This window comes from Camponotus vicinus, unplaced genomic scaffold (assembly GCF_025532165.1).
Source record: "Camponotus vicinus isolate PSW18456_S1 unplaced genomic scaffold, iyCamVici1.0 SCAF_6, whole genome shotgun sequence".
Taxonomy (NCBI): domain Eukaryota; kingdom Metazoa; phylum Arthropoda; class Insecta; order Hymenoptera; family Formicidae; genus Camponotus; species Camponotus vicinus.
In genome coordinates, this window is record NW_028141978.1 from 18671432 (window position 1) to 18699359 (window position 27928).

Here is a 27928-nt window from a genome sequence, read left to right on the forward strand (position 1 = left end):
AAAAAGAAACGAGACAGATTCCGCCAATTATCTAGCATCAAATATCAAATGCTTTCACATTGGAGAAGTTTGAGTGCCTGCTTGGAGAATCATCTACAAATTACCCCAAGGATAAAGCACTAGAAGATATAGAAATCAACCACATTCAACTGCTACCAACAGAAGTTCACAGAAAAACAGAGCTACTAAAGAAGCAGCTTAGGAGAAGGAGCATAGCCTACAATTTGGAATAACAAGCAATGTAGGTAATTTTATAAACTTGCATCTCACCAATATCTGGAACTTATAGAGTTCTGAATCAATTGCAATTTGAAATAAAAATGAAACTTTCTAACATATTACATTTAAAACGTAATAAAATCTAAAATTTTATTGTTTTTATTTTTTAAAACAAAATCACATATTTATTTTCTCTCTATAAAAAATGTTTATAAAAATAGAACAAAACTCTACACACGTATTAAATATATTCGTATTATATATTTCAGATGTTGCTGTTATTATTACTTGAGAACTCCCAAGACGAAATTGATGCTGTTCAACTTGGCTCAGCGTCCAATGACATCGTCAAGATAAAACCCAATTAAACCCGTTTCCGCTATTTAATAATTAGATATATCACCGATCAAGCCTGAAAAACTCAATTAATCAGATGTTGCAGATGAACTGACAGAACTCAACCTTTTTTTTCGCTATTAGACAATTATGCTTTACTTCACGCGTATATAGGCAGCGTAAAAATTGATGCTATTTATTGCAGAATTATAATGACTTTAATATTATCAACATATATAATTAATTTAAAATCTTGATCCTGCAGTTATTTGATATGTTTAAATTTTTAATCTCTTTTCAAATATAATAATTATAGACAAATATATAAATATCTATAGACAGTATATTTATATTTATACATATAGATAATATATTTATATTTGTCTATAATTATTATATTTGAAAAGAGATTAAAAATCTAAACATGTAAAGAATAATTCTAAGACTCAAGATTTTAAATTAACTATGTTGATTATATTAAGTCATTATATAATTCTGCAATAGATGGTGTCAATCTTCCCGCCGTCTAAATACGCGTGAAGCAAAGCACAATTGTCTAAGGCCGATATTACATTCATACTACAAAGTGCTGGTTGTAACGATTAAATATTAGATAGAGACTCTAGAAATTCTCTATTTGTTAACCAATTGCTACATTCGACAAACTCGTCGTACGATATATGTAATATCATTCTAATAGCGAAAGAAAAGGTAGCTTCGGTCAGTTCTTCTCGTAACGTTGATTGATCGAGTGTTTCAGGATTGATCAGTGATATATATATATATATATATATATATATATATATATATATATATACTAATTAAATAGCGATCTATATACATATAAAACGCTTATATGTATATGGTTATAAATTATATATCTGATTTTTTTTAAATAAAAATATGAAGATAAATATGGATATAAATATAAATTTTTGATAATAGAAACTTTAAAGAAATTGCTTAAGTATTATCCCTCTATTTAGAGAGATTAATAGTATTAACTCAATTTCATATAATCAAATATATAAGCAAATTTGTAGTAAAAACAGCAAAGGATGTCGTAACAGTGCAGATTATAATTAATAATTAATTAATGAGCTCATTAAAAGGATTTTAATTAAAAGCATTAATTAAATTTTATATAAATAAATAAATATAGAAATAATTAAAATTCTATATATTTTTTATTAATATTAATAATAAAATATAAAAAAAATGTAATTATTTTTATCTATTTATATATAAAATTTAATTAATAATACTATTAATTAAAATCCTTTTAATAAGCTCATTTCATTTATTATTAATTACAATCCGCACTTACGACAACCTTTGCTCTGTTCTTGCTATAATTTGCTATTATACTATGCACATCAAGGTTTGCTTTGTTATTTGCGTGAATTTTACGTCTCATCGTGTCAGAGCAAACCTTGCCCTGTTTTTGCCACAAATTTGCTATCACATCGTGCACGGCAAGGTTTGCTTTGTTATTTGCGTGAATTTTGCATATTATCGTGTCAAAGCAAACATTGCCCTGTTCTTGCCACAAATTTGCTATTACATCGTGCACGGCAAGGCTTGCTCTGTTATTTGCGTGAATTTTGCGTCATGCTGTTGTCACAAACAGCCTTGCCAACAAAAGCTAAGCTTAATGCGGACACACCTTGTCGCAATTTTGCTGCAAAGGTCTGCTCGAGTTTGCTGCAAACTTTGTGCAAAGTTTGTATCATTTTGCTAGCTGGGAATAAAGGTAATATATTTAAATCGTATTTCCACGAATTTGTTACTCATCTTAAATATTAAATTTTAACTTGTTTGTATTTTCTAATTCTTCAATTATATCTCACGTATGAGCATATAAGAAATGAGCACAATATGATTTTATCATCATTAAATAAAAAAAAGAAAGAAAATTGTGTTATAAATTGGAGGATATTATAAAATAGAAGATATCATACAAAAAGATATGGAATACATGTGCGCATGTTACATTTATTATACTCATATAATCAGTATAATAAATAAAATACAATACTCCAATACACAGAGAAAGAAATTTCGTCAACGCAACTATTTGTGATTTGTTAAAACTGTTTCTTTCATAACTAATAAATTTCTAAATTATAACAAAATGGTTTATATTTGCATGTAATAAGTACAAATAAAATAGCAAAATATGCATGTTAGAACCACATCGTGTTGTAATATAAAAGTAGCCTATCGAAACTAACAATCTAATATCATTATAGGAAAAGTATTTGTAACGACAAAAATGGAAATATAAAATAAAATAGTGAAAATCGTAAGATTTTATAAAGTAAGTTTATAGACGTTATATATATACAGGGTGTCCAATTTTAAAAGTTCCACCCTCATAACTTTTCAGGATCAACGTTTGAAGGAAAACAATTCGGATAAAAGTTGTAGGGAACAAAGGGGGCTATTTAATAGTGACCTTGGATTCGACATTAAAGGTCATTTTCAAGGTCATTTGAAAGTCAACTTCCGTTTTTTAAATGGAAACCCCTATTTTTTATTACTTATTCTTGTAGCTTATCTCGAGAGCTTTCCAAAACACTATAATAAAGTATTTCTTCATTCAGTACTTTTCGAGTTATTCACAATTTTCGAGTTTATTCGAGGCTTGAAATAATTTCTTAATTTTATATAAACCATAAAATATCTAGTAAAATATTCAATTTTCGATTATCTTACCTTAATACTTTTATGTACAAAATAATGAGAGGAATCAATTGGTGTAAAGAAAACACATAGTTGTTTTTAAGAAAAAAATATGTAATTTGCAATTAACAATTACATTTTTTCTTTCGAAACAATTATGTGTTTTCTTTACACCAATTGATTCCTCTCATTATTTTGTACATAAAAGTATTAAGGTAAGATAATCGAAAAATGAACATTTTACAAGATATTTTACGGTTTATGTAAAATTAAGAAATGACTTCAAGCCTCATAACTCGGAAAGTACTTAATGCAAACTAACTTAATTATAGTGGATTGAGAAGCTCTCGAGATGAGCTACAAGGATATGCAAAAGCATATAGGGTGTCCCATTTAAAAAGTTGGAGGTGACCGTTACGTGACCTTCAGGTGACTCTTCAAGGTCAAACTAATGGCACTATCTTATGTCCTCCTTGAAACCATATAACTTTTGTATGAAACATTTTTCTGTATCTCTCTTAGTTTTCCAGATATCCGCCTTTTGGCGATTAAAATGCCCCACCCTGTATATACAGGGTAGGCCATTTTAATCTACGCACTGAAATATCTCAAAATCCATAAGTTTAAGACAAAAATGTTTCAGACAAAAGTTGTCTGGTTTCAAGGGGGACATAAGATGATGCCATTAGTTTGATCTTGAAGAGTCACCTGAAGGTCACGTGAAGGTTACCTCCAACTTTTTAAATGGGACACCCTATATGCTTTTACATATTCTTGTAGCTCATCTCGAGAGCTTTCCAAAACACTATAATTAAGTTACTTTTCATTAAGTACTTTCCGAGTTATGAGGCTTGAAATCATTTCTTAATTTTACATAAACCGTAAAATATCTTGTAAAATATTCATTTTTCGATTATCTTACCTTAATACTTTTATGTACAAAATGAGAGGAATCAAATGGTGTAGAAAAAACAATTGTTTAAAAAAAAAAATGTAATTTGCAATTAACAATTACATTTTTTTTTTCGAAACAATTATGTGTTTTCTTTACACCAATTGATATATATGGTATCTTAATATTATTTTTGCAAGATACATTAAGTTAATTATTATATCAATTATCTTATTATATAGTCATTTTTGTTATAAAATAATATAAAATAAAATATAAAATAAAATATAAAATATAAAATATAAAATAAAATAATATAAAATAAAAATATTAAATATTTTTGTATTAATAAAAATATTTTAAATTATTTCCGTTAAACACTGCATTTTATTAGTAAATAAAATATAAAATTTTCCAATATTAAAATTTATATTTGTAAAAAAATTTTATATATTCCCTGAACAAATTATTATTATTATTATTACTTTAACAAAATTGTTTTTTTATCACATTTAAAAAACAAAAAATTAAATATAAATTTCTTTATATACATAATTTTTAACAAATTTGTTATTTCGTTGATTACCAAGATAAACTTTTAATGCTTGCCAAGAACGAACTCGCGAAAAAGCAACATAAAGTTGTCCACGATTAAAAACATCTTTGCGAAGATCTAATCCAATTCTATGAAACGTCTGTCCTTGTGATTTATTAATCGTCATGGCAAAAGCTAATTTTATTGGAAATTGTCTCCTGGAAAAAGTAAATGGAAATACATTTTCACAATATAATGTTATGCGATTTAGAAAAACAATATCTCCTGTCCTTTTATCACCTGTTAAAATTTTACACTTCAATAAATGATCAGTAAGTTCCATAATCATTAATCTAGTGCCATTACAAAGACCTTCATTGATACTTAAATTTCTAATTAACATAATAATACAATTTGGTCTTAAACGCAATTCATGAGGAGGAAGAGACGATGGAGATAAACTATTTAAATATTCTGGTAACAATGCTTCACTCATGTCACCATTCTCATTATTTACGACAGTATCTACACTTGTATAAATTCGTTCATTATTTATATCTAATAATTCCACAACTTTCTTATTAATTTCATCTACATCAACATTTCTTGCAGAAAGTATGGCACATTTAGACATTTTAACAAACTCTTTTTTTCTTATTAATCACCATATAATCTTCCACAATATCAGCATTAATAGATGCTATACAACATTCAGGAATTTGCATATTATCATTAAGATCATTTAATGTACCATCTCCAACATTCAATAAAAACTTTACAAATTCAATTTCTTCTGGAAGAACTCTCATATTTTGTATTAAAGAGAATTTTACGAAATGTTTCCAAAGAGAACTAAACTTAATAGAAAGATTTACAATTTCACTTCGAGTAGCATGTACTTTAATAGGCAAAAGTTGTCTAAAATCACCACCTAATAAAACAATTTTTCCACCGAAAGGAATATCATTATTCATAATATCACGCAATGTTGGGTCCATTATTTCTAAAGCATATCGTGGTGCCATTGGTGCTTCATCCCAAATAAAAATATCAATTTCTTTTAAATATTGAGCTTTTTTTGATTGGATTTTAATAGTTGATGCTGAATCAGCAAATAATGGAACTGGTAATCCAAATATCTTATGGACTGTTTTTTCCAAAAGGTAATAATGTAGCTGCAATACCTGTAAATGCCATTGTACATACACGTTTATTTTTAATTCTAGCTAAATAATAGATAGTTATGTATATATATGTTTTACCTGATCCACCTGGACCATCAATATAAAAACAATTATTAGAGATAATATTATTTTCTAATTCATTTAATATAAGATCGACGATCTCTTTCTGCTTATTATTTAATTGTTTATATTGTTTGGTACCTATTTCCATAGCTTCTTCAAATGTCATGCAATCCTCTTCTTCGTCATTTTCTATTAACTGTTCCATTTGTGGAAAATCAGCAAGACTTTTACCTTCAGCACGAAGCATACTATTAATTTGTACATATGCTTTATTTTGTCCTTGTAACGTCCTTGTAACGTATTCGAATTCATCTAGAATGGATATAAGGTCTACAACAAATTATTTGTTTAATAATCTAGATCTCTCATTAGGATTCAGAATATTAAATAAACTAAGTCAGTTTATCAGAAATTAAACTGACACAAGACAAGAAATATAATTACTACATTAGTCCTTTGTAGACCTTATATCCATTCTAGATGAATTCGAATACGAGTTAGTTAAATTTGGTGTCGCCGCGTAGCGGCAAGTAAAGAAACACATATTATACATTTTCGCTATGTTAAAATTATGTTGCTGCAACATTGCCAAAGTAATATTACAAAATAATGTCTCTACATTATTTTTGCAACATTACACGGCAGTGAGCAATGTTGTAACATTGCAGCAATGTTGATGCAAGCTTCTGTGCTGTATGGGACATGCCGCTGAAAATGATTGACAAAATTCTCCATTTACAGTTCTTAAATCGTTAAAACTTGTGGCCCCTTTTACTGTGAGTAACAATAATCGTAAATGAAATAATTTTATTTGTGTTGGACTAATGGAATACATTCGTCCTATACAATTATAATGACTTTTGCGTTTGACCCAACGTGATACATTTTTACCATTAACTTTCTCTTTTTTAAATGTATAATAACTTGGAATTTCTATATACAAATACTGTTTTGCTTCTTCATCGCGTAAGTTTAATGAAAAATAATCTATTAACATAGTAACTTGATCTAAAGCAGAAGTCATTGCATCGTCAATATTTTCACTTTCAATTATAATATTTTGCTCATTAGGAAGATGAACTGGTAAACGTATTATAGCGTGACTTTTATCTTGTAGTTTTTTACCAAGAATACCAGCTAGCTTCAACAGATCCAACATAACGAGCTTCGATGTAATTATGTATCTCATCATGATCAATAACAATACTTTCTGTTATTGGTTCAATAGTTATAGCAGCAACATCATGTCCTTTATAAATATATTTATATAGATATTTAACTGATTTAATACTTGAAACTACTTCAACATTTATATGACTATTAAATATAATTGATAAAGTAGAACAATATGGAACAACATAACGATTATCAACTACATATCCAGGACGTTCAAAATGTCTTCCATTATTTCGTCGACGATAATAAGGATAAGCATCTTCATCCATTCTAGTTTCTTCGAGAAAAGGTTTCGGATAATGTTTCGAACAACGTCCATCTACCAAACACCAATCGCTACAAGGTCCATGAATCATATGTCTCATAACTATATCATGTAAAATACGATTCTTATATGGATCAGGAATTTCAGCAGAAATGTATTTATCAACAATTTCTGGAGTTATTATTTTAAAATTATATTTTAAAGTAATTAACACATGAACATGTGGCAAACCACGTTTTTGAAATTCAATAACATATACAAACGCTGCTACCCAGGTAGAAATCGTATCTCGGCACAACCTAGTCCCTAGCTTTCTTTGCTAGATTGTTAGCTAGTGATGAGCTAGCAAAATGGCAAAGGTACGAGGTGATTCTGTTACGCAGAAATAACCTAGTGGCTGTCTAGTTAAACGAACCTGCCCCATGATGGTGTCCTGAGCTCAGGCCAGGCTTTTTTAATGGGAATGGGTCCGGCTATTCTTACCATCTTGTTCTGGGGTTTTTCAATAATAATTACTTTTCATCGGTTTAATATTTTTTATTGCTATTTTTTTTATAAAATAATTATAATTATTTATTAATATAAATTTTGAAATTAATAAAAGTAATAATTAGGCAACTTCTTCATTTGCAATGTCTTCTTCATGATGACTTGTATTATTTTTTGTTCTCCGTGTACGATGTTGGTCCCAATCCTTAGAATTTGTTAAGACGGTGCCTATTGCAGATATCACCTCTGCCTCTGTTTTTTTGTGTGTTGAGCTTAAGACTTCTGTAAAGAAATTTGTATTCTCTCAGATTTTTTCACATATGACGTTAATTAAATTGAACCACACAACTTCACTTACCTTTGAGGCAATTAAAAAACGTAGGAGTGTTCATTTTCATGACGTATTTATTCTCCATCTTCTTCGTTGCCGTGTACTGCGTTGCTGTGTTTCTAGACAGAAATTTTTTTTAAATGTACAAAGCACTTTTTGTTAATTTCTCCTTGTCGACCAACATCTTCATGGACACCATCTGAAAATTTAACGCATAAATATTATTATATAGTTATTACCAATTATATATATATATAAAAATAATACGTTATGTATAATAAGTATTGTAGTAAGAAATACCATGTCGTTCCTGCAATTTTCATTTTCCCTTAATTTTTTTCAAAATTCATAAGATCCAAGGGAGTTTCAAGAGGAGTGTCACATCGTATTTTTCTGGCAATGCTATTTCTGCTGACAGTAAAGATTGTTTCGAATGCAGCATTTGAAATATTTGTTCAACTCTTGATGAAGTTTGCTTGCATTCTTCTTCTATGGAGATTACCTTTTCCAACAAAATATCAAATTCTGATACATAGATAAGATTTTTTTTTTGCCCAGAGATAATAAGATATAACAACAAGAAAATTCTTCAAGAAAAAAGACATAATTGATAGATATTCTTACCAGTCTTAAATGTGAACACTTTCTGCTCACTGGGTTTCGGTTTTTGTCGACATGAAATGGACGATTCTGCAGGCGTTTTTTGCAATATCCCTGTGTCGTCAATAACCCCGTCGAAAATCACATCAGCTTCCATAATATTTGTTTCAAAATCGAAAGCTCCTGGATCTGATTCTCGTGAAGTTCCTGGCTGAGGTGACAAATCTAGATCCATCGATGAGTCCCGATTAACTAGATTTGCCTTTATATTATTTTCTGCTTCTTTTAACTGCTTCATTAAAAGAGCTTGAGCGATTCGAGCAGATTTCAAAGCACCATCCTCGTCAGTGTCGGTTGCAAAAGCATATGGATTGGTTTCCAATTTTTTCAGATACTTTATTGCCTTTTTATAACTTGCTAGAATTAAAAACCGGTCACAAATTAATTGCTGTCTCACTTTAACTCAAAATACAAAAGACGTTTCTATACATACACGCTTGACCTCTTATGTGCACATTAAATGTTGACCAGCTTTCTTCGTAGTTCACAAGATTTTTAACCATTTCGTGAAGTCCGCTGTAATCCGGGCCTGGAGGGAATCGACACGTCACTTTTTTCTTTCCTTTGGCAATCCAAGATTGAGGAACAATATCAATCGCTTTCATAGGTGGTTTTCTGCCTCTTGATATAAATTCAACTAATTGATAGTCGAGGACATCGATTTTAGTTTCCTGACTTTCATCTGCCATATCTGAAATATTTTTTGGGAAAATGTTATTAATTAAAATCAGTTTCTTTCAGTTTTTACTAGTACAAATAACACTGAAATTTTAATTTTATTGCTATGTAACACTTACCGTTCAAAAGTTATTCTGTTATAAATAATTCACAAAGTAAAACAAAGTAAAGTAAAATAAGTCACAAAGTAAAGTGTCAAAGTATTCACAGTTTCAGAATTACTAGAATGCTCCTACCTTAAAAAGGGCATATTATTAACTTTTGAAGACTTTTTTCATTGTCTATCGCGAAGTTTGTCATTAGATTATTTGTTCAAAACTATAAATAATAATCAAAAATCAAGAAAAGTAAAATTAAAAATGTAGAAAAAATTAATTCTTTATTTATAAATGCATATTTTTATTCCTAATATTTATTCGATGAACAATATTATGACCATAATATTTACTCATGTAACAAAGAAATAACAAAAATACGCATTTCTGATTGTATAGAAAAATTTAATATTAATTTAATCATTTTATTTTTTATGTCGCTAAGCAATATGGTCATACGACGATCTGATTCACAATTTCGAAGTTCCCACATATGCATCTCATCCGACGAAACTGGATAATTGTAGATTAAATTATTGCGTTTATCCCAAACCGTTCCTTCTAATTGGATTAATTGTTCTGTACGCCAAATTTTTTTGATTTCGAGAATAGTATTATTCTTCAATAGAACCATGTTATCTGGAGCCTTTGTGGTTAGTGAAGTCCCTTTATATTGCATTTTTTTAATTTCTAAATGGTTCTCTTTTCTTATTTTTATCTCGGGAATAAGCTTTACTTGTTGTGATATTGCTGCCTCTTCATGCAGACGACGACACAGTTGAGCTATTGTATGATGAGGTGATCGTAATTGTCTTTTAATTTTGCCTAACATATTTTCAAATGGAAACGCGGTTATCTCGCTTAAACTACACCCCATATTGGAAACATCATCGGCCACATGAATTAAATTGTGTGTATTTAACGTGGCAGACTGCTCTTCATAAATCGAGATGAATGATGCACAAAAAAGTCTGAGGTACAGCTTAGCGATTACTGTACTTCGTCGAGCAGTTTTCTTACTCCATAAAAGTCGCGATGCAACATGAAATAATAAGAAATGTCGATACATCTGTTTATTTAAAATATCTTTCAATATGATTGGACCCACGTAAAGTGCAAAAAATTTCAATTCGGTTGCTTTGTATTTCGTAAATTCTGCAAGAGTCCTAATTTTGCGTTGAAAATCACTTAGTATCTGCGCTCGCAGTTGTTCCAGTCTTCTTGATATCTCTGATTTTGCTATTTGGCTCTGCCTGGTTTTTGCATCACTCAGAAACCAATAATTTAGTAATTTACTCATTGCCCCCAAAAATCCCAAGTGCATAAAGTCAAGAATGAAGACGCTGATCATGTTGATGGGAGGAACGATGAATAACAGTGGCGAAGGACTATTGTGATGATCCGGATCATCAAAATTTCTGAATGAAGTCAGTACGTGGCTCACCTTCCATTAGAGGATAAATTGTCATTCTCACTTTTCTGCCAATGACATTACAGCGTTCACAAGCATGAAACCCAACATGTCCTTGTGTGCCTTTTAGAAATGCTCGAGCTGGTGTATCACATATGAAACATTTTATGCTAATTGTGAAATGCTTATCACCAATATTTAGGCCATTTTCAAGTAATTCGTTCATTTCTAGAATAAATTTTTTTAAGTAATTATTAGCTGTTTTCGGTTTAGTGGATCCAAAGTATAAACCAACAACAAATGGTTCGTAGAAGGCTAAATCAGAATGCACTTTACACAAAATAGGCCAGATGTGGCGTAAACTGGATTTCGATAATGACAAACCATCACAATTAATTTGTAACTCTATAACTCCAGTTTCATGTGCAGATTTATTTATACATGATAGCAGCCCTTACGGAAAAAACACTAAAATATTGAGTATTTACACTCAATATTGCGAATATACTCTCAAAATTCGGAGTATACACTCAAATATTGAGTTTATACACCGAAGATTGAGTATTTACACTTAACAATTGAGCGTTCATACTCAAAAGTTAGTGTGTACACCCACTGAGTGTTTACACTCAAGTTTGAGTATAAACACTGAGTATGTAAAAGAGAGTTTACTCTCAATACTTGGATGTAACATTCACTAAATGAGTTTAAACGTTAAATTCAGAAATGCTTTCAGAATATGCTCAAGATGGATGATTATACTCTCAAGAGTCATACTTGAGTATTAATATCCATAGTAAAGTATTAAAATTGAAATATAGTTGAGTGTATAAATGTTCTTTAACATTTTAGTCCTAAAGATGATTACATTAAAGTTTTAAAGTTAATGTAAATTAAAGAGTATTGATACAAAATTTGTTCTTAAATTAAAAATATATATTGTAAATGATATATATATATATATATATATATATATATATATATATAATATTTTTTTCAAGCAATTAATGTTTTTTTAACTGTTATTTTATATGTTGATTACAAGAATCCACAATAATTATTTGTACAAATAGAAAAATTTGAAAATATGCGAAAATATTTCATCATATTTGAATGATATTTAACGATATGAAAAATAATGTGCTTTGAGGTATATTAAAAATAATAGGTACAATTTATAATTTACATTTGTATTTATTTACACATATATACATATAAATTTATTTATATTTTTTATATGTATGACTATTAATACATAAATTAATAACATAACATTCCTTATGTTATCATTGCAGTTACACATTAATCAGTTTCCATTTTATTTGCCAATTTCGTTATATAAAATTTATCATTACATGGTAGAAGAATACATTTTGAACGAATATCTTGTGGTAAACAAGTCATAGTATTATTAGTTTCTCTAACTGAATAGGAGTAGCTAGAAGATGAAATATAATTATACGTATACAAAACGTCATTTAATACTTCAAACGATTTTCCAACAATTATATATTTTTTCTTTAGTTCATTCAATGTTATCACACAAATAATTCCCATGATTTTCATAAATCCAAATGTTGTCTCGACAATACTATTATTTCGTTTATACAATTTTTCGTATGTACTTGCATGATATAACACGTCATTAAAAATAAATTTTTCATAACAGACAGCGTCGTCTTGAATATTTTCTGTTATAAGCGCTTGAATCGATAATTTTTCAACAAGATTTAAGGACACAACCTTGGCATTTCCAAATATAATTAAATGATTGTTATCAATTGTCCTATGTCCAGTTCTATTTCTATAATTTTGTAACATCTTCAAATACAGATTTTTGCTTTCTATATTACAATTTGCTTTAGAAAAAGTATCTATGTATTTAATTGTTTGAAATCTTAAGTATGATTTGCAAATTTGTTGCAAAATTATTTGAGAACTATGTAACATATTTCTTAAAACAGAATTATAATTTTCATAAGGAAAAGCAGACCATGCCCACAAAGCTCCAAAATCTTTAACGGAATTTGGTATATGCAGCAATAAATGTACATTAAATTTCATTAATTCCATACCATATAATACTTCAGTGTTTTTCACAAATTTGTTTATTGCTCTTTTAGCTTTTTCAAAAGCTTCAGATTCAATTTTTTCACTATCAAATACATTAATAACATATACGAGTAAAGACCAATGTTTGTAAAAAGTTAAAGGAAGCAAATCTTTTAGGCAAGGCATAGAATAATGAATTAAAAAATGCTTGAATTCTGAAGCTTTCCATTGACTTATATTACTCACAGATTGTGGCGTACGTGTTATTTCACATGGTGGTAATATTTCTGATAATCTATTATCAAGGATTTGCGATGTTCCAAGGTACCACGGCTTCTTGCAGTTTTTTGGATCAATCTAATTTGACAGAAATAGTTTTACTACTCCAAGTAAAACGCAATGCATATACTCTGGAGGGAAAGATCTAATTATATTAAAAACAGGTAAAAGCATTAATAAAGAAACACCCTTAACTCCGTTGACAACCGTATTTTCTGTTTCTGCTTTTATAGCATCTCTCCTATGCTGATTTTCCGTTCTTTTTACACTTTCTTCTCCTCTGTATACGCATGTATAACCATTTCCTACGGGAACATGTTCTCCTGGATTTAAACACAATGAGCAGCCATATCTACCATTGAATTGGTGCATATTTTGCAATGCACACCTCTCCACGGAGTCTACAGGAGCGAGAATCGTATGTACTTTGATAATAATTGATTCAATAAAATTAGGTGGCAAGCATTCCAATCCATTAGTATGCAGATCTATTAGTTCGTCAATAAACGGCTTTAAAAACATATTTAGAACAGGTTTTTCTGTAGCAGCCCATATACCAGCAAGAAGAATGTTTTCTTTTCTTAGGCGATAATTTAATTCATTAATTGATACTTGTAATGGACACATTGATACTTTTGATGATTTAAAAGTCTGCACACCGTCAGCATTCCATTGAAGAGATATATCATAATTGGCTATGATTCCTTTTTTTCTCAATTTTTTATGTACTTTGCCATTCGTTACATCAGAGAGCATATCTTCCTGGCAATCTCTTTGCAATTCATTAAATAGTGGTCCAGATAATAAATTTCTCAATTGATCCTTTAAAGGTATATGTAAAAAAAAATGTCCATTACGTTTTAAAGAATTCTGAAGAAATATTTTCTGACAAGACGTACATGTTACGTATTGAGAAATTCGAAAATTTAATAGGCTCAAGCAGTCTGGATAGTAAAATGTTTTTATATCTGCAATATTAGGAAACGCTTTCAGAAATTTATACTTTGAATCATTTAATGTTCTTGGAAGATGACAATTAATAAGTTCCAAAAGATCTTCTAATGCAACATCTGATAAATTATGTCGGATCATAAAACTCATTATAAGAAGATTACTTTCTTCTTTAGTAAGTGAAGCTCCTGGATAAATAGACACCCTTTCCTAAAAAATATACATAAATACTGCAGTTAAATTAGAAATCGATGGAAAATTGAAACTTTTTTTAATTAGAGTATGTTTCCACTTAATTATACACGATTACATTTATTATTTCCAAATATAATTAAATTTAGAAAAAATTTATTAAAAAAAATTTTGTTAAAAATGTATGCTCCAGTTTCAAAGAACGTAAATCAAATTACATTAGTGTAATTAGTGCATATAATCGATGAGTAAATAATTGGTGTAATTAAACTCACTTCATTTCTTCGATCTTCACGATCATTTTGAATATATACATTATTAGGAATATCGTGTAATTCAATATTTATTTGCTCATTATCTTCTTCATTATTTTCATTTTCTTCACTTTCAGTAGTGTCATCATAGAATAAATTATCTTCAATCATTTCAGCATTATCATGCATGTCGAATTCATCTTCAAATATATTTTGATTTAAAATCTATATATGAAAAAGATAAGATTAAAAATGCAAATTAATGTGCTACTTATAAAACTATATTTTATATCATTTTATATATAAGTTTAATATACATAATAATTGATAATGCAGAACGACACAAATCAAGATAATATATTTAAGTATACATGAAATAAGTATACACGAAATGTTATATGATATACAATACCTCTCTATCATGCAGATTGTTATTTTGATGAAATTCATCATCTATTTCCATGTTTAATTGTTCATTTTGTTGCTCTTCATTATAAATTTCATTGTTTCTATTATTTATTTCCTGCTAAAAGAAAAGACAAAAAAATATAAAAACACTTCAATCAATATAAAATTTTAAGGGGGGAGATGGATGAGGAGAGGAGGGGCAGGCGGAGTGGTAGAGTGGACGACAGTGGAGTAGAGGTGGTGGAGGAGAAGAAGAAGGTGAAGGAGGAAGAGGGGAAAGAAGGGAGGCGGGGGGAAGAGGTAGGTAGGGAAAAGAAGGGACAGGGGGTAGAGAGGGAAAGGGAGAGTGGAGGAGAAGAGAGTATAGAAGATGAGGAAAGGGAAGAGGAGTGGTGGAGGATGGTGGAAGAGGAACGGGAGGAAAGAAGGAAGAAGAGGAAGGATGAGGGGGGAGAAGGATAGAGGAAAGGAGAGGATTTAGGAGAGGAGGGCAGGGGGATAACAGGAGGGGAAGTGTGGAGAAAGTTTGAGGAGAGGAGGGAGAGGGTGAGAAAGGAGAGAGAGAGAAGGGAGTTGGAGAGGAGGGAAAGAATGAGAGAAGGAGAAAAGGAGAAGAGGAGAGAAAGAAGGAGGAATGTGGTGTGGAGAGGGGTAGAGGGAGGCAGCGCGGAGGAAAGGAAGAGGGTGATAGAAGGGATCATGATGGAGGAGTTGGGGAGAAGGGTGGAAATTGGGGAGGTTAGTGAGAGGAGGGGGAACGTAGGTGTAGTATTAATTGTGAGGATGAGGAGGATGGAAGAGAAGAAGGAGTTGCTAGAAAGGGGATGGGAGATAAGGAGGAATTGGGGGGTGGGGGTAGACGAGGACCTGACGTTGGAGGAGAGGAGGGTAAGGTGGAAGCTGGTGGAGAGGGCAAGGACAGAAAGGGCGAGGGGGAGGGTGGTGGTAGTCACAAATAGAAGGATATGGGTAGATGGGAAGGCTTGGGGGTGGGATGTGGAGAAAGATAGGTGGCATGAGGAGATGGAGGAAACAGAGGATGAAAGCGATGAGTAGTAAGAAGGGGGGGAAGGGAAAGAGGGTGAGGAAGGTAGGAAATGGAGAAAGGGAAGGGTAGGAGGAGGAAGGGGGGATGAGTAGGGATAGGGAGAAGGGATAGGGGTGGAAGAAGAAGGGTAGGGAGGGATAGGAGGGAAGGCGGAAGGGAAAGGGTGGAAAGGGAGGGTGGCGAGGGGAGGAGTTGATAGCCTTTGTTATTTGTTTCTGTTTTAATTTGGTATGGTCTAGTCTGTGCAGTCATTTCTGATGCTGGAAGGATAAGGAAGGAGAGGATAAGAGCGAAAGGAAAAGTACGAGGGAGGAAGAGAGGCCGGACGGAGGAAACAAGGGACAGGAGAAAAGAGAGAAGAGGGAGAGGTGCAGAGGATGCAGTCAACCACAAGAAGGGAACAAAGGCGGGAGAAGGAGGGTCTGAAGCCAGGCGGGTGATAGGGGGGACGAGGGGGGGAGGGCAAGGAGGGGGAGGATGCGTAGGGTGGGTGAGGGTATGGTAGTCTGTAATGGTCGCAAAATGGCCAGGTCGGTGGGGAGAAATGATATAATTTTGTTAAAGGTTCGGGAACGCTCCTTGTAAAAGCGCCTTGTAATCCCCAAGGGGCAACAATAAACTATCAATCAATATAAAATTTTAATTTTTCTTCTTTTAAAAAGATGCTTTATAATTAAAATTATAATAAAGTTTTAAAAGAATAGTAAAATAGAATATAATTTTTTTTTACATACCTGTAGTTGACGATAACGATCTATAGCAGTTGTATATGGTATAGATATAGATGTATCTCTTAAATATTGAAAATAAGATGAGCCACGTCTACTCATATTTTTATTAGCACTGTTATTTCAAATAAAATGAAACTGAAATGATTACACAGTAAGAAATAATAGTTCAGAAAAATGATTATTAGATGTCTATATGATGATAAGATGTCTGTATAGACGTCTAAAATAGACTCTAAACGTATTTTCGATCTGTATTTCTCACTGGATAGGCGATAGAAGATATATACACACGTATTAATTGGGAACGCGATAGTACATGAGAAAATACAGTAATTGTCGACGAAAACACGTTGTATATAATTTCAATTAATCGACTCGATGCGAGCAACTCACGCAATGACTGAGCAAATAGTTCGACAAGAAAGAAAAAATAAATATTTGTGATTTAAGCGACCACTTTGATTTACTAAACCCAAAATTGGGAACAAAGAAAATCCGAATTTATTTCCGAAGCTTCGAGCAATGATTTTCTGGTTACTAGTTACTGGTTACGTGTTTTTGGGCATGTGCGTTGTTATTAACCAATCAGAGCAAAGTAGTTTGCCGGCTGATTCGGCCAATCCGCAATCATCAATCATAACCTCAACCGACCTTGCAATCCATAGTGCAATATAAAAAATTAATTTTGCTAAGAAAAATGAATAAGTGAAGTTTTTTTATTATTAACACTTTGATATTAACATTTTTTTAATTATATAAGAGAAACAATGGCAAAGAGACTTTTAGTTGATAATAAGTCGTGCGTATTAGTTGAATTTTTGAATGAAGAGGAGGCATTAGCTATAGGGTATACGTGTTGGTTAAATGAAACTGAAGAGGAATTAAATAATATTATAGAAAATAAAAAAGTAGTGCAAATAGTCTGGCCAAAATGCAACATCCATCCAGCTCGGAAAATGAGAAATATTTTAAAAGGTTTGACAGACGAGCACTGGGAGGTTCACGCAGTAAAGATCCTTGGATTTGGTAGTGAGTGATTATATGTATAAAAATAATAAAGAATTTTAATAAACCATGTAGTCTAAAACGATCATATAGATTATACATACATACATATATATATATATATATATATATATATATGTATATAAACATATATAAGTATTAAAGCTGAAACAAACAGTCTTAGCAAACACCAAGTAACAGTTATATGACTTGGTGTTTGCTGGGAGTTGAATAATCGAGTCGTATAAACTTTTTAAATAACACATTATTAATGACAATCATAATATTTTTCGTATTAGACTGGACAAATATGAGTTCAGAATTAGATTCATTACAAAAAAATAATGTCCTCTGCACAACAAAGGAGAATAGACACATGATAATGAAAAAATCATTTGATGATGAAGAATACACTGTACCTGGAAGCAGTAGGGCAGACAATAAATCTATTAAAAAGGTTTGATTATTATTTATATTTTAACGTGACAAAAAAATAACTTAATACATCAAACATGTTTTTGCTAAAATTAAATTATTTTCTGATTATTTTTTCTTGCATCATCTTATGTATAATTTGTCTTAATTTATATACAAACTTTGTTTATTTTTAGTCAAATAAAAATGAAAAACAAATACTTAGAAAAGCGGAAGCCCAAAAAAGAAATAACAAAATTTTGACTGAAGTACTAAAAATAAATAAAAAAAGAAAATATGATGATGAGGTATTCTTTAAATTTGAAAAATATAATAAATTATATCATATAAGTTTTTAAAAATATGTTTGTATTTATCAAACAAATCTGTAATTTCAGTTAGAAAATTTTTCCAGCAGTGACAGTATTGAAAGTGTAACATCTAAGGAAGATTATGTTATAAAAAAAAGCAAATCGCAATTACAGATAAATTTAGAAATTTTAAGAATGGAAAATAAAAAATTAAAGGAAGAAGTTACATACTACAAAAGTACTACTAACTCTACACTAAAAATATAATATTTGATACATTTATTATGTTACATATTATATATTTATAAAATTTTATTTTATTCATTTATAAATTATATTTATTTTAATGTAGATATATCGCTCGCTCAAAAGGAAGCTCAGAACCTGCTCTCTAATTTACAGTCAAGCACAATTATACTAAGCAAATGCAAACTTAACTGCATCTGTCAAAATGTTCAGGTATGAATTATAATATGTTGAAATATATATAATATATATATATATATATATATATATATATATATATATATTTTATTGAACTTGTCGACAAAATACAACAGTTGTAACAGTTTTTAATATAAATACTAGAACAATACAAGCGCGCGCTACGCGCGCGCCATTTATTTTATGTACATAAATATAAACAAATACAAATCTCAGTTCCAAATTGCTTCAGAAAAAAAAATATATATAGGGGAGACCGGGAACAAAAGTAACATTTTTTGTATTACAGGTCAGCTATTAATTATCGACAGAGATATAATAAAAAAGATTATATATTAAAAAACTATTTATTATTCTATTATTATACTTATGTTTCAATCTCAAATGATAGATATTTAAAGAGCTACTATAGCTTTTCGCAAGTACGTTGATTGTTACTTTTATCCTGGGGTCTGGGACGAAAGTAACATAGTCTGGGGATAAAAGTACCAGTTCTTATTTTCGCGAAAATATAATAAATATGACTTTTTTTCAATTTAAGGCAACTTTTATTATAATCTTTTATTAAACAAGATAACTTTTATTATAATTTTTATTATAAACTTGTATTATATTAAAATAAAAAATAAAATAAATATTTATTTTTATCATCTTTGAAAAACTTAAAAGAAATAATCTTCGTTAAGCAAAATAATTATAAATAATATTATAAAATAATTATATTTAATATCACATCAGTTTTGTGCTTTTTTAAGTCTAAATAATAGTTTAATTCTAAGTAATAGTGTAATAATTGTATGATAACTACTAATACAAAAAAGATTGGTATCTATTCCGATTCACAATTATGGCATACGTAATAAGAATCGCCTTTGGTACAGTTATTATGGGACCAGTCCTTACACTCTAAGCATCGAAACATGTTACTTTCGTCCACAGAGTGTCGTGTTATTTTTGTCTTCGGACACATTTTTTAGAATAAAAGCATTATAACCCAAATATGATGCAAGACTTATCCAAATCATCTATAAATACTTAAGAATATATTTTAGAAGAATGCACCGGCAAATAATTATATCAATATATACACTTTAATTAGGCATAGATACAAAAAAACTAAAACAAGAAATATTTACGTGAATAATGCAAATACACTAATTTCACTCCTGCATGTGCAACTGGAGCGATCGTTCTACAACAATTAGCTGAAAAGGAAGAGCATTAGGGCGTATGTGTTTAACTGTATAGTACAAATTATTCAATATATTGTGTAGGTTAGTAGTAGGCTTATTACTTTCATGACACTATTACTTTTGTCCCCAGTCTCCCCTATATATTTATTCATATATTTTTAATTTTTAATATTATATATATATATATTTTACACACACACATATATATTCATATAGTTTTAATTTTAAATATTATATATATATATATATATGTGTGTGTGTATATACACACACACACACACACACACACACATATATATATATACATATAGGTATTCCTTTTCTTCATCTAGCAAAGATAAATTCGCGTTCCTTTTTTATGTATTTATAGAAATACAGAATTAGTAATCAAGGAAAACTTTATATTTGATCAATGATTAAATTATTGAAAATTATTATATTATATTGAATGTATTATATTATTTTATGTAGTTGTTTTTGTTATTACAATATACAATTTCCTTTTGTCAACATCTATGTCACAATATTTCTTATTATTTATATTAGTATACTGGGTGTGCTAGGATTCGCGAACATGGAATATATATAATATATACAGGGTGACCCATTTTAACTTAGGCAGCCAAATAACTCGAAAAATAAGCAAGATAGAGAAAAATGTTTTAGACAAAAGTTGTATGGTTTCGAGGGGGCCATAAGATGGTATCATTGGTTTGACCTTGAAGAGTCATTTGAAGGTCACGTGAAGGTCACTTCAATTTTTTTAAATGGAACATCCTATATATTTTTGTACATTCTTGTAGCTCATCTCGAGAGCTTTCCAAAACACTATAATTAAGTACATTTTCGTTAAGTACTTTTTGAGTTATGAGGCTTGAAATAATTTCTTAATTTTACATAAACCGTAAAATATCTTGTAAAATATTCATTTTTCGATTACCTTACCTTAATAGTTTTATGTACAAAATAATGAGAGGAATCAATTGGTGTAAAGAAAACACATAGTTGTTTCGAAGAAAAAATATGTAATTTGCAATTAACAATTCCATATTTTTTCTTAAAAACAACTATGTGTTTTCTTTACACCAATTGATTCCTCTCATTATTTTGTACATAAAAGTATTAAGGTAAGATAATCGAAAAATGAATATTTTACAAGATATTTTACGGTTTATGTAAAATTAAGAAATTATTTCAAGCATCATAACTCAAAAAGTACTTAACGGAAAGGTACTTAATTATAGTGTTTTGGAAAGCTCTCGAAATAAGCTACAAGAATGTACAAAAATATATAGGGTATTCCATTTAAAAAAATTGAAGTGACCTTCACGTGACCTTCAAATGACTCTTCAAGGTCAAACCAATGATATCATCTTATGGCCCCCTCGAAACCATACAACTTTTGTCTAAAACATTTTTCTCTATCTTGCTTATTTTTCGAGTTATTTGGCTGCCTAAGTTAAAATGGGTCACCCTGTATATACAGGGTGGCCCACGTAAAGTGTTACAAATTTGTATTTCGGAAACGAAGCAATTTAGAGAAAAATATTTCAGACAAAAGTTGTATGGTTTCAAGGGGGACATAAGATGATGTCATTAGTTTGACCTTGAAGAGTCACCTAAAGGTCACGTGCAGGTCACCTCCAACTTTTTAAATGGGACATCCTATATGCTTTTACATATTCTTGTAGCTCATCTCGAGAGCTTTCCAAATCACTATAATTAAGTTAATTTTCATTAAGTACTTTCCGAGTTATGAGGCTTAAAATCATTTCTTAATTTTACATAAACCGTAAAATATCTTGTAAAATATTCATTTTTCGATTATCTTACCTTAATACTTTTATGTACAAAATAATGAGAAGAATCAATTGGTGTAAAGAAAACACATAATTGTTGTTTTTTTTTCTTTTTTATGTGTTTTCTTTATACCAATTGATTCTTCTCATTATTTTGTACATAAAAGTATTAAGGTAAGATAATCGAAAAATGAATATTTTACAAGATATTTTACGGTTTATGTAAAATTAAGAAATGATTTTAAGCCTCATAACTCGGAAAGTACTTAATGAAAATTAACTTAATTATAGTGTTTTGGAAAGCTCTCGAGATGAGCTACAAGAATATGTAAAAACATATATGGTGTCCCATTTAAAAAGTTGGAGGTGACCTTCATGTGACCTTTAGGTGACTCTTCAAGGTCAAACTAATGACATCATCTTATGTCTCCGTTGAAACCATACAACTTTTGTCTGAAACATTTTTCTCTAAATTGCTTCGTTTCCGAAATATAAATTTGTAACACTTTACGTGGGCCACCCTGTATATATATATACATATATATATTTCTCATATATTTTTTATTTTTTTAAATTAAAACCACTAAAAATATAATTTTAATTATGTTTAAAAAAATAATTATATTTAAGATTATAAATTATTTCTGTTTTTTTTAATTTTATTTGTTAAATATCAATTAGAATTACGTTGTATCATTTAACTAAAAATAATATTCTTTTTAAAAAATTACGTTTTTCATACATTTATAAATTGTTACTAAGAACTTTAAACTTTTATGAGAAAAAATGCTTATAAATTTATATCTTTTATGAATCTTTTTTTATTTGAAATTTTATTATTAATTTAATTTAAAATAGAGAAATTTTGCATCTTTCTATTATATATTTCTATATTTTTATTACATATTTTTATAAATCAAATCAAATAAAAAATGAAAATATCTAAAATATCTAAAATTGTCTATACATATAAATTAATATTTTAAAGTTTAGAAATATAATTCTTTATACACATAATTTTTGACACAAGCATTATCTCTTTGATTACCTAGAAAAACTTTTAATGCTTGCCAAGAACGAACTCGTGAGAAAGAACATAAAGTTGCCCATGATTAAAAATATCTTTGCGAAGATCAAGACCTACTCTATCAAACGTCTGTCCTTGTGATTTATTAATTGTCATAGCAAAAGCTAATTTTACAGGAAATTGTCTTCTTGAAAAAGTAAAAGGATAAACGTTTTCACAATATAATGTTATGCGATTTAGAAAAACAATATCTCCTGTTTTATCACCTGTTAAAATTTTACACTTCAATAAATGATCAGTAAGTTCTATAATCATTAATCTAGTACCATTACAAAGACCTTCATTAATACTAAGATTTCTGATCAACATAATAATACAATTTGGTCTTAATCGTAATTCATGAGGAGGAAGAGATGATGGAGATAAACTATTTAGATATTCTGTGTGTGGTAACAAAGCTTCTCCAATATCATTGTCACCACAATTTACAGTACTATCTATACTCGTATAAATTCGTTCACCAGTTATATCTAATAATTCTACAACTTTTTTATTGATTTCATCTACATCAATATTTCTTGCAGAAAGTATAGCACATTTAGTTATTTTATCAAATTCCTTTTTTCGTATTAAATCACCATATATATCTTCTACAATATCAACATTAATAGGTGCTATGCAACATTCAGGAATTTGTATATTATCATTGGAATCATTTAATATACCATCTTCCATATCTAATAAAAATTTTGCAAATTCAATTTCTTCTGGAAGAACTCGCATATTTTGTATCAAAGAATAATTTACAAAATGTTTCCAAATAGGACTAAATTTGATAGAAAGATTCACAATTTCACTTCGAGTGCCACGTACTTTAATAGGGAGAAGTTGTCTAAAATCACCACCCAATATAACAATTTTTCCACCAAAAGGTAAATCATTATTCATAATATCACGCAAGGTACGATCCATAATCTCTAAAGCATATTGTGGGGCCATTGGTGCTTCATCCCAAATATAAATATCCGTTTCTTTTAAATATTGAGCTTCTTTTGATTGGATTTTAATAGCAGATGATGAATCAGCAAATAATGGAACTGGTAATCCAAACGTTTTATGAATCGTTCTTCCAGCAGGTAATAACGTCGCTGCAATGCCCGTAAAAGCCATTGTACATACGCGTTTATTTTTAATTTTAGCTAAATAATAAATAGTTGTATATATAAATATTTTCCCTGATCCACCCGGACCATCGATATAAAAACAATAATTATTATTAGTATCACTATCTAATCTATTTAATATAAGATCGACTATTTCTTTTTGTTTCTCATTTAATTGTTTGTATTGTTCGGTACCTATTTCCATAGCTTCTTCAAGTGTCACGTAATCTTCCTCTGTACTATTTTCTGTTAACTGTTCCATTTGTGGAAAATCGGCAAGACTTTTACCTTCAGCACGAAGTATACTATTTATTTGTTCATATGCTTTATTTTGTCCTTGTAACATACCAAAATGTCGGATGTAATCTTCTGACATTGCTATTTTAAAACTTTCCCATAACTGTTCTGGCTGTAATGGCTGACAGTGTAATAATATACGAACAAATAATCTACGAAGTTGTCGTGGCATCATCCATTCAACAGCTTCATTCATAGCTTGTTTCCATTCATCATCATCTTCGATTAGACCTAAAGCTAAACATGTCTCTGAAAATGATTGATAAAATTGTCCATTTACAGTTCTTAAATCATTAAAACTTGTAGCGCCCTTTACTGTAAGTAATAATAATCGTAAATGAAATAATTCTGTTTGTGTTGGACTAACAGAATACATTCGTCCTACACAATTAAAATGACTTTTGCGTTTGACCCAACATGATACATTTTTACCATTAATTTTTTCTTTTTTAAATGTATAATAACGTGGAATTTCTACATATAAATATTGTCTTGCTTCTTCATCACGTGAGTTCAATGAAAAATAGTCTATTAACATAGTAACTTGATTTAAAGCAGTAAGCATTGCGTCTTCAGTAGATTCATTTTCAATTATAATATTTTGTTCATTAGGAAGGTGGACTGGCAAACGTATTATAGCATGACTTTTATCCTGTAATTTTTTACTAAAAATACGCCAGGTGGCTTCCACAGGTCCAACATAACGAGCTTCAATATAATTATATATCTCATCATGATCAATAATTACGTTTTGTGTTGTTGGTTCAATAGTTATAGCAGCAGCATCATGTCCTTTATAAATATATTTATACAAATATTTAACTGATTTAATACTTGAAACTACTTCAACATTAATATGACAATTAAATATAACTGATAAAGTAGGACAATATGGAACAACATAACGATTATCAACTATATATTTACCAGGACGTTCAAAACATTTACCATTATTTCGTCGACGATAATAAGGATAAGCATCTTCATCCATTCTAGTTTCTTTGAGATAAGGTTTTGGATAATGTTTCGAACACTGCCCATCTACCAAACACCAATCGCCACAAGGTCCATGAATCATATGTCTCATGACTATATTATGTAAAATTGGATTCTCATAGGGATCAGGAATTTCAGCAGAAATATATTTATCAACAATTTGTGGTGTTGTTATTTTAAAATTATATTTTAATGTAATTAATATATGAATATGTGGTAATCCGCGTTTTTTAAATTCAATAACATATACAAACGCTGCTACTTCACCAAAAAATTTTTGTTTCACAATCAAATCAATTAAATAATCTTTTTTAATGTTAAAAACACGAGCACAAATGTCAGGCCTATCACAAGCTTGTTGACCAGGCAAGAGATTTTCCTCAATTTCACGCCATTTTGGATTACAAGTCATGGTAATAAAAAGATCTGGTTTACCAAATTTACTAACAATTGCCATTGCATCTTGATAATGTTGTAACATGTTACGTGGTGACCCAATAAACGTAAAAGGAAGTATAATCATTTTTCCAATAAGTCCACTTAAGTTATTCGCCATAGTTTGTATGTAATCTTTTAAACTTTGATATGTTTCAGTACGTAATTCTTTTTGATGAGTTTTGCAATAATCAATTCTATCTTTTTCAATTTTTACATAATTATCAACGAGCCACTGTTGAAATAGACGACGACCTAATAAAACAACATTAAATTCATCACGAATGGCCATGCGATATTTAATATATTGTCCCCTGGTTATTCGTCTATTACTATTTAATTTTGTTAAATGACGATGCCATCCTTGAGTACCAAATGGATAAAACAATGGATATATCCATGGTTCAACTTTGGGATCCATAATACTAACTTTTTGCAAAGTTTTAGTATTTTTATTACGTATTATAACATATGAATCTGGAATTTCTCCATCAGCAGTCGTATAAAAAACAGCAGCAACTTCATTAGTTCTTTGAGCATTATATCGACGTCGATCCATACCTGGTTTTAAAGTAAATAATAATTGTAATTCCGGTAATTTTTCACCAGATTCCATTTCTAATTGTTGATTTTTTAATTCTTCACCCATCATTTGATAAGAATGAGCAAACACATTACAGTCCCGCATTATATATTCAAGATTTTGAACGATTTCACAATCTAAATTTGAATTTTGATTAAGACGATAATTTATTGCTTCATTTGAATCAACAATAAAAAGCTGACCATAAGTTGGACTCTCATTTTGTGTAGCATACAATGCTGTATTAATTTGATAATAAATCTGTCCTTGTATTTTAAAACAATATGGACCAGATCGCCAATTTTGAAAATTAATCAAGTTAGCATTAAATGATGCAAACGAAAATGAGCTATTATAACTGCGAATATGTTGAAAGAAATTGTTTGATTTTATATGACTGCCATCAAATAATGTTCGAATAAATTCAGGAAAATCAGGCATTGGTTGCAAATATACTGAACCATGATTACAACAATCATGAAATGAATTTCCTTTATTAGATGTCTTTTCAGGAGCGAAATGTTTTGCATTACAATGAATACAATTCACATCCATAGGACCAATATAATATTCTACTATATTATCCATCGATGTTATATTATTTATATTTAATTGAGGTTGTCTTTTTTTCCGTAATCGATATTGAGATTGATATTCTACACGTTTTTGTAATGAAGTCACATGTGTTGTTACGTGATTATCATGTACTTCACTAACACTTGCAAGATCAATAATATTATATCCTTGGTTAATTTTGTTTTGTAAACTATTATCAACATTTGTTATTCTCATAGCTTGTCGACGTTGACGTTGATTTTCAGCTTTTTTTTCACGACGTTGTTGTTTTAATTTTTCTTTTTCCTCTAAATTCCGTTCTATTTTACGCCTTGGCATTTTATTAAAATATAAATATGTAAATTTTAAAATGTTTAAAAATATGCACTATATATATTATAATTATTTTAATTAAATACAATTAATAATTTAATAAAACTAATCAAATTAATTTTTATTATTAATTATAAAATAATTATTTAAATTAATTATTATAAATTAATTTATTTTTTTGAATAATATTATTTAATAATTATCTTTAATAGTTATTTTTACTATCATAAGCATTTATTATTATTATAATTATCATTATCATCATTATTGTTATCATTATCATCATTATCATTGTTATCATCATCATCATCATCATCATCATCATCATCAATCTTATAATTGTCATCATCATCATATCATTATCATTATAATTTTTATTAATATTATTAATAATAAGTATTATACTGTTAATATCTAATCCTTTATTTTAATTTTATAT

At 29.4% G+C, this 27928-nt stretch overlaps 4 protein-coding genes across 4 annotated transcripts; all 4 read right to left on the minus strand.

The window, feature by feature from the left end:
* Positions 1–5302: 5302 nt before the first annotated feature.
* On the minus strand, positions 5303–7841 carry LOC145973793 (uncharacterized). Its single transcript, XM_083103365.1, has 6 exons — positions 7771–7841; positions 7216–7426; positions 6806–7124; positions 6053–6244; positions 5930–5938; positions 5303–5814 (listed from the first exon to the last, which is right to left on the minus strand). Exons 1-6 carry the CDS (start codon positions 7839–7841, stop codon positions 5303–5305), a joined length of 1314 nt encoding a protein of 437 aa, XP_082959491.1.
* Positions 7842–7883: 42 nt separating this feature from the next.
* Positions 7884–9560, minus strand: LOC145973109 (uncharacterized). The gene is made up of 5 exons (XM_083102302.1): positions 9269–9560; positions 8800–9192; positions 8476–8677; positions 8203–8374; positions 7884–8126 (listed from the first exon to the last, which is right to left on the minus strand). Exons 1-3 carry the CDS (start codon positions 9522–9524, stop codon positions 8631–8633), a joined length of 696 nt encoding a protein of 231 aa, XP_082958428.1. The 5' UTR covers positions 9525–9560; the 3' UTR covers positions 7884–8126; positions 8203–8374; positions 8476–8630.
* Positions 9561–13328: 3768 nt separating this feature from the next.
* Positions 13329–15210, minus strand: LOC145973794 (uncharacterized). Its single transcript, XM_083103366.1, has 3 exons — positions 15160–15210; positions 14769–14972; positions 13329–14511 (listed from the first exon to the last, which is right to left on the minus strand). The coding sequence occupies exons 1-3, from the start codon at positions 15208–15210 to the stop codon at positions 13429–13431; spliced, it is 1338 nt and encodes a 445-aa protein (XP_082959492.1). The 3' UTR covers positions 13329–13428.
* A 7950-nt stretch (positions 15211–23160) lies between these two features.
* On the minus strand, positions 23161–27495 carry LOC145973795 (uncharacterized). The gene is made up of 5 exons (XM_083103367.1): positions 25935–27495; positions 25515–25676; positions 25263–25379; positions 24486–24902; positions 23161–24275 (listed from the first exon to the last, which is right to left on the minus strand). The coding sequence occupies exons 1-5, from the start codon at positions 27493–27495 to the stop codon at positions 23161–23163; spliced, it is 3372 nt and encodes a 1123-aa protein (XP_082959493.1).
* Positions 27496–27928: the final 433 nt, after the last annotated feature.

Coding starts and splice junctions, on each gene's coding strand:
- LOC145973109 (XM_083102302.1), bottom strand. CDS start 9,524: ATGGCAGATGAAAGTCAGGAAACTAAAATCGATGTCCTCGACTATCAA. Junction 9,193..9,268: donor GCACATAAGAGGTCAAGCGT/GTATGTATAGAA, acceptor TTTTAATTCTAG/CAAGTTATAAAAAGGCAATA. Junction 8,678..8,799: donor AGTGTTCACATTTAAGACTG/GTAAGAATATCT, acceptor TTGTTGGAAAAG/GTAATCTCCATAGAAGAAGA.
- LOC145973795 (XM_083103367.1), bottom strand. CDS start 27,495: ATGCCAAGGCGTAAAATAGAACGGAATTTAGAGGAAAAAGAAAAATTA. Junction 25,380..25,514: donor TAAATGTTTTGAACGTCCTG/GTAAATATATAG, acceptor ATATTTATAAAG/GACATGATGCTGCTGCTATA. Junction 24,276..24,485: donor TGAAGAAGCTATGGAAATAG/GTACCGAACAAT, acceptor CGGGCATTGCAG/CGACGTTATTACCTGCTGGA.
- LOC145973794 (XM_083103366.1), bottom strand. CDS start 15,210: ATGGAAATAGATGATGAATTTCATCAAAATAACAATCTGCATGATAGA. Junction 14,973..15,159: donor ACAATCTGCATGATAGAGAG/GTATTGTATATC, acceptor TTTCATATATAG/ATTTTAAATCAAAATATATT. Junction 14,512..14,768: donor GTGAAGATCGAAGAAATGAA/GTGAGTTTAATT, acceptor TATATTTTTTAG/GAAAGGGTGTCTATTTATCC.
- LOC145973793 (XM_083103365.1), bottom strand. CDS start 7,841: ATGGTAAGAATAGCCGGACCCATTCCCATTAAAAAAGCCTGGCCTGAG. Junction 7,427..7,770: donor AGGACACCATCATGGGGCAG/GTTCGTTTAACT, acceptor TGGACCTTGTAG/CGATTGGTGTTTGGTAGATG. Junction 7,125..7,215: donor ATAGTCATATAAATGTTGAA/GTAGTTTCAAGT, acceptor AACCAATAACAG/AAAGTATTGTTATTGATCAT.